The sequence below is a fragment of the Arachis ipaensis genome, chromosome B01 (genome assembly GCF_000816755.2).
Source record: "Arachis ipaensis cultivar K30076 chromosome B01, Araip1.1, whole genome shotgun sequence".
Taxonomy (NCBI): domain Eukaryota; kingdom Viridiplantae; phylum Streptophyta; class Magnoliopsida; order Fabales; family Fabaceae; genus Arachis; species Arachis ipaensis.
Window position 1 is genome coordinate 104,953,372 of NC_029785.2, and position 7,747 is coordinate 104,961,118.

Below are 7,747 nucleotides of genomic sequence, written 5' to 3' on the forward strand. Positions count from 1 at the left end.
ATCATTCTCTTGTTCCAGTACTTGCTTAGGGACAAGAAAGCTTTAAGTTTGGTGTTGTGATGCCAGGGCATCTTGGCCAGTTTCACTGACCTTTTCTTTACTGTTTTTAGGTTAGTTTCATGCATTTCTTTAGGAAATAAGCTAGTTTTGGGTAGATATTCACCTATGCCTCATACATTGTATACATTGTGCATTTTACATAATTTCATGAGGATTTTGCATAAGTTTAGTGACAAATATTATGTTGCATTACTCATGACTGCTTTGATGCACGCACTTTGTTGCTTGATTTCAGGACCAAAAAGGAGCAAGAAAAGGGGAGGTAACTTGCAAGGTTAATGAGAAAAGTGATTGCCAATAAGACTCTCAAAAAGCCATCAATGCCCACGTTAGAGAGTCACGTTAACTAAGTTAACATGAACTCTAACGTACAGAAGAGAAGTTGAGCCAACGTTAGTGACACTTAACATTGTCACTAACGTTGGCAATTACTCATAAGTGGCCACGTTAGAAGCCACTAGGTTAACGTGGCCTCTAACGTTAAGGGGGGAAGAGAAGCCAGCGTTAGTGACACTCAACATTGTCACTAATGTTGGCCTATGATGCAAAGTACCACGTTAACTCTCATGTTAACTTGGTTAACGTGGGAACTAACATAAGGGATGAAGAGTTGTCGACAACGTTAGTGACACTCAACATTGTCACTAACGTTGAAGCAACCACACAACCCCCAAGAGTCACGTTAACTTCCACGTTAACTTGGTTAACGTGGAAGCTAACGATGAGGAATGAAGGATGAGCCAACGTTAGTGACACTCAACATTGTCACTAACGTTGGGATGGCTAAGGATGGCCACGTTAGAAGCCACGTTAACCTAGTTAACGTGGACTCTAACATGAGACCTAGGGGCACATAGGAACGTTAGTGACAATGTTGAATGTCACTAACGTTCTTGAAGGATGGCAAAGGCCACGTTAGAAGCCACGTTAACCTAGTTAACGTGGGCTTTAACGTGAAGCAAGAAGGGGCACACTGAAACGTTAGTGATAATATTGAGTGTCACTAACGTTCTCGAAGGTTCACAAGGCAACGTCAAAAGCCACGTTAACCTAGTTAACGTGGGTTTTAACGTGAGGCAAAGGGGTGCATTGGAACGTTAGTGACAATGTTAAGTGTCACTAACGTTCTCGAACTTATATTCTCACTAAATATTAACACCCCTAACGTCCTGAACTAAAGTCTCCGCCCACTTTGCACTTTCTCTCTGCAAGTAAAGCCAAGCCCAAATAAAGAAAGAAACTGCTTCAAACTCAAGATCCAAAGGCCCAAGACTTGAAGAATCACACTAGAAGTTGAGAAGAGTAGTATATATAGGAGTAGCTTTGAATTGAGAAGATGTTCTGGAGGCTGGGAAAAAGAGAACTACTCTCTGTATTTTACTTTCTTTGCAATTTCTGCTTTTATGATGTATTCTCCATCTTTGTTTTCATTTTCAAGAGCTATGAACAACTAAACCCCTTTCATTGGGTTAGGGAGATCTGTTGTAATTTGATGGATCAATACTAATTTCCATTATTCTTCTTCTATCTTTCCTCTTGATTTTACTTGAATGCTTTCGATCTTCATCCAATTGAGTAGTTATCTTGGAAGAGAAGCTATTCAAACTTGGATCTCTTTTGAACCTTGAAAGAGGAACGAAGAGATCAAGCTAGAAATGCTTTCTCATGCTGGACCAAATTGGGTTTGGATGGGTATGTGACTATAACCCTCTCAATACTTGATTTGGGAAATGCATGTGGTATAATCAGTGACCATACTTCATCTCTTCTCATGAGCAATTGACCAAGGAATTGGCTATTGATCAAAATTCCTAGGGAGAACGACCCGAGGTCCAATACTTCGGTTTATAAATTTTAGGGGTTTGTACTAGTGACAAACAACTTTTTGCATGAAAGGATTAGTGATTGGTTTAGAAGCTATACTTGCAACGAGAATTCATTTGTGAAATTCTAAACCGTCAAAAATCCATTCGTCAAAATGGCGCCGTTGCCGGGGATTCGCAATGGTGTTATGTTATTGGTTATTGTACATATGTGAATAGTGTAAATAGTTTATCTTTTGCTTGTTTTCTAGATTTTGTCAGTTTTATTTTTGCTTTTCCACCATGAATTCTCACTTTGGCTATGAGTGTGACTGCAACTATGTTGTAGGTGATGAGAACTTCAATGAAGAGATGTATCAAGGATGGGACAATCAAAGGTGGGAGGAGCCACATGCTTATGATCAATCTTCGTGGCAACAACCTCCACCAAGGCACTATGAAGAAGAGCCATTCTATGATGCATACCAATCCAATGGCTATGGTGAATCACCTTGTGACTTCCAAGCACCGCCACCATATGCCTATGACTCTCACCCTCAACATGAACCTCAACCATTCTCACTAGCCTTCCCATACCAAGCACCTTCCTATGATCCCTACCCCTCATATAACCAACCACCCCTATCATATTCTTATGACCATTATGAGCAAGAGCCGTTAGAACCACCACCCTATCAAGATCACTACCAAGAACCACCTCAATACACACAATCTCCACAACCTTACCAAAAAGAACCACCTTCCTATTATGAACTCTCTCTCCAAAACAACGAACCTTCCTACCTACCACAAGCCCCAATAGACGATTCTCTCACTTTGTTGCTTCAAGGACAAGAGGCCATGAAACGGGATACACTTGAGTTCGTGACCAACTTGACTAAGGTAGTGCACACTTTAGCCCACCAATGCTTGAATATTCAAGGTACTTCCGTGACCACATGTGAAAAGTCAAAAGAAGAGCAGAGCATGAAGGAGAAATTGGAAAATTCGGTGGAAAAGGAGGAGACAAATTTTGTGTTGGAACAATTGGAGAAGCCTATGATCATTGAAGAAAGGGGAGAAGTGGTTGAAGATCTCGGAGATGTTGAAAGTCCATGGGAATGTAGCATCAAGGAGAACTCTTCCAAGAAGCTTTACATTGATGTTGAGGAGGGTGCGCAATCTCCAAGACATATCATCGTTGGAAACTTGGAAGAGGTTTATCAAGAAATGGATTCAATCATAGATGAATTGATCTCTACAATGGAATCTTCACCCGTTGGACATGGAGTTGAAATTATAGAAGAGTGTGCACAACCTCCCAAGGAAGATGAGAAGGGCATGGTGTATATTGAAATTGAAGAATATGAAGAGGTTGACAAAAATTGCATTTTTGTGAATTGTATGATGGTTGAGTGAATAAGAGTTGTGAACACTAAAAAAAAAAAAAAAGGGCGTGGACGCGCGCGCACAACGTACGCGTGCGCGTCACGGTGCGCATGCACCACGAGCCACACTCCCGAGAGTTGGGCCTCTCTTGGGCAAACATCGTGCCTTGAGCCCAACCTGACCCACGCGGACGCGCACTACGTGCGTGCGCACCGACTATTAGAACATGGAAGTTCGCGCGGACGCGCACCTGCCGCGTCCGCGCCGATTTTCTGCTGCAAATGATTGAGCCAAACCCCAGAGAGTTAAGCCATTTCTGGGCTAGCTTTAGGCCCCAGGCCCAACCCGATCTGCGCGAGCGCATGCATCGCGCCAGCGCGCCATTTCACAATTCGTCAATGTACGCGAAAGCGCATTTACCGCGCGCGCGTCCTTGCGTGTTGCCACCAATCTAGGCCACGAACCCGAGAGTCGGGCGTGCCTCAAGCCCATTCTAAGCCTCAGGCGCAATCTCATGTACGCGTGCGCGCACCGTACGGGCACGCGCCCCTGCCTAATATGCCACCCCATGTTAGCGCGCACTGCACGCTCACGCATGAATCTCCCTTTCCCCCAATGCGCGCGGACGCGTACATGCCGCGTGCGCGCAGGTCTGTGCGCGACTCCCAGGCCAGTCTCCAGAGAGTTAGGCCTGAGTTAGGCCAACTCTAAGCCCCTAGCCCAACTCCATGCACGCGTGCGCGCACGGTACACGCACGCGTCCTTTCCTATTTTGCTCACCCCTAGGGCCCACGTTCTCTCAATGGACACGGACGCGCAAGGTGCGCGCGCGCGCCGATTCAAAAATAGGGATAACCCTAGCACGCGAAGCACACTGCGCAGTCGCGCACCCCTTTCCCCAACCTCCACCCTCTTCTTCTTCTTCTCTCCCCCAACTGCCGTCGCAGCAGCAGCGCCGGCCGCCGCCGCACGACCTACCTCCGTCACCGTCCTTGGCCATCAATTCTTTTCCCCTCTCACCACCACCCATCCTCTCTCTCTCCCTCTCACTCCTCTCACCCATCTCACCGTGACCAACCCCTCCGCTGCCACCCCATCATCACTGCCGGCGGCTCGCTCCCTCTCTATTCTCCCTGCACATTCTCCTATCATTCTCCTCTTTCACCATCACCGTCCCTCCTCCCCTCAGTTTCTCATTCCTCCGGCCAAACCACCGCGCCAGCCGTCTTCACCGCCACCGTTCACGGCGGTGCCAGTTTCTGTCTCTGCTGCCCCTGCCCTATCGTAGTCCCCCTTTCCATTCTCAGTTTTCCCGGCTCCCAGGTTCCTGCTCCATTTCTGTTATTTCTTTTTCTGTTTTCCCTTTTATTTGTTCATTTATGTTAGTTCCTGGAATTGCATGTTAGATTAGCTATATTCAAATTTTGTATGTTAGGTTAGATAGATATAATTGCTGTTAGGTAGCTAGGGCTGGATAGAGGATTCTAGGCCTGATAATTGCTCCGTATGTGCATATCTGCTGCTTGCTTCCTTGGGTACGGTATGTTGGTTTTGGGTTGGTATTCCATGCAATATGTGTTGCCAAATAATATCTGTTTGCTGCTGTGCGTGATTGATGTTATTTTTTGTGCTAATTGTGCTATTTTGCTATCCGAGAAGGTCCAATTTTAAGCCGGAATGCTGTCCGATTTTCAAGGAAATTAGTTTCATCTTGATCTTTACTTCAGTTTTGGGCAAATTTCCGTTTCCTTTTTGACTTTCCGGATTTGCACAATCATTGTGAACATGAACCGCAACTTCTCGTTCAATTGAGCCTATATATCATCATATCGCTAATCCACTTTTCTAACTTACTAATTTCTTTAACCGTTTTACTTCCACTCACCTTTAACCCTCTTTAACAATTCTTTCAAAAATATGATGATATTATTGCCTTTTGAATATGAGATGTTGCCTTTAATGAAGATTACAGTCTTGGTTCATTCACTTATGTTTACTTGTTCACTTTTACATATTCAGTGCAACATCATGATTGCTCTTTGATAATTGTCTCCTGAACATGCCTTCTTTGTTACATGCTAAATGTTTTATATATTCTGTCATATTTTTCAGGATGTCGGATAAAGGAAAAGCTATAGCCTCTGCTTCCAAAAAAAGGAAGCGCTCCAAGACCTCTACACCCCCACCATCTGCTAACTATGCGAGGAATCCGCTGAATGATGAGGAGAAAGAAAATCAGTTACTCCCGTCCACTGATCCAACCAAATTTCCAAATCTCTACTGCGAGCTACGCCTTTCCCGTTATGCAAAGAAGAATCTGAATATTGAGAAGAAGCTGAATCTTCCCAATGATGTGAGGCGTGCCATAAATGCCCGTATTTCTGAGCTGGGCTTGGATTTCGTCGATAGGGACTTGGGACGGATTAACATCTCGTGGGTCAAGGAATTTTACTGCAATTTCTTTCGACCAGGCTTGGATTCAGTATTCTTGAGGGGTAGAGAGATTATGATCACTGAGGATGCCTTGAGGGATGCACTGCTCTGCAGAGTTGGTACTCCTGAGACTTGTGCCTACCAGCAGGCAGAGGTAGCTCTCCTCTCCATGACTTTCAACTATGAGGCACTTAGGTGCGTGATTGCTACACCAGATGCTTCTTGGGTAATGGATTCGAGCAACACAAAGCCCAAGGGCATGCTATTTGCACATCTGACTAGGGAGGCTAGGACTTGGCAACAAATATTTGCCCACTATGTCTTCCCTACCACTCACTTTTCAGAGATTGCGATGGATATGCTAGTCTTGATTGGGTGCGTCATGGAGGGGAAGGAAGTATATTTTCCCCGACTGATTAGGCATAGCATGTGGAGAGCTCATATTCGCGGCTTGTTACCGTTTCCGACACTGGATACTAGCTTAGCTGAGCTAGCTGATGTCCCGTGGGAGGACAATGACGTGACACCACCACCTCCAGATGACGACGACAAGGAAGTTACTATTCCCTGGGGTGTGTGGGTGCACGAGAGGCCCCCGACTAGCCGCCGTTCTCCAGCTAGAGCGGCAGTCGAGGCTGCTATACCATCTTCTTTGACAGCAGCCCCACCCCCTTCAGCATCCGAGCCCACTTACCTACTGGTTCAGCGTCTGTTTCGGTTCTTGGAGCGCGAGAGGCTCCATGTCAGACGCCGACTGGATCGGATGGATCAGGCACTCATCTCCCTTGGCGCTGAGTTACCTCCGCTTCCAGACTCTCCGACCTCCGATGAGCAGGATCATCAGGAGGAGGATGCGGATGAGCCACTTCAGCGGGATGCACCTCCAGCTGCCTCTGACACTACAGAGCCACCACAGACTCATGAGGTCCCAGAGCCACAGCCCGAGCCTGAGCCTATCGTTGTACCTCCCACTGATCCTCCGGTTTAGCATCGCGGACGATGCTTGGTTTTAAGTGTGGGGAGGGCACCGGTAGCATTATTTGGGAACCGGTGAACTTTTCGGCCTAGTTATCTCATTTTGCACATCTTTGTATATATTTTGATGCATTTCTAGTTTGCTTTGGATACTTTTATTGCTTATTTTGGATTTTAGATATTTTGATGCTTTTTGGATATTTTTAGATGTTTTGGATGATAGATTCCGTACTTTTAGTTGGATTCTTCGTTATACATTTTGTTTATCCTTGTTTTTAGTTTGTAGTTGTGATTAGAAATCACACTTTGGATTGCAAATATTTAGTCACCCTTTTTGCATAATATATTGGTTCTAAGTGAAAAAGGAAAGGGTGAACTAAGAAAATTTTTGAACTTTTCAATCACAACAATGCTTAGTCAAACATTGAGATTTTTCAAGAAGTTTAAATATAGGGCATTAACCCAATTGATTGAAAGAGAATTTTTGAAACATGCTTGAATTTCATACCTTGTGAAGCATGTATTGAATTGAGAACACAAGCTTGTGAGACTTTAGCCTATTGATGTGGTTACATTTTATAACCACTTATTTTCCATTCTTGTGTGAAATTGTTCTCTTTCCATGATTGTGATCCTTGATTTGCTTGATTCTATATATCCTTTAGATTCATGTTCTTCTACTTCTACATCTCAATTCTTTGTTGTTACATTCATTCTTCTTCCATTCTTTAGTTGTAATTTTCTTTATGTTGTTCTTATATTTTGTTGTAGATCTACTATTGTTCCTTCCATTTTCTTTCAATTCAATAAGAGGTAAATTCATAACAATTGTTCTTCTTTGCTTTTCTATTGTTGATCTCTTGCCTTTGTAGTTGTAGATTCCTTTAATTGTTGCAATTAATAATGTTTACTTCTATTGCACTCTATGTGTTTGTTGAAATATCTCTTTTAGTTTTAGTGTAGATTTTGTTCCTCTTGGCCTAGGTAGAGTAATTGGTGACACTTGAGTTATCTAATTCCTTTGTTGATTGATAATTGGAGAGATTGCTAATTGGTTTGGAGTGCACTAAAGCTAGCCATTCCTTTAG

General features: G+C 44.0%; 1 protein-coding gene across 1 annotated transcript; it reads left to right on the forward strand.

Annotated features, from left to right (window-relative positions):
• Positions 4,054 to 6,672, forward strand: LOC107610115 (zinc finger protein jing homolog). Its single transcript, XM_016312196.1, has 4 exons — positions 4,054 to 4,535; positions 5,364 to 5,551; positions 6,029 to 6,188; positions 6,276 to 6,672. Exons 1-4 carry the CDS (start codon positions 4,054 to 4,056, stop codon positions 6,670 to 6,672), a joined length of 1,227 nt encoding a protein of 408 aa, XP_016167682.1.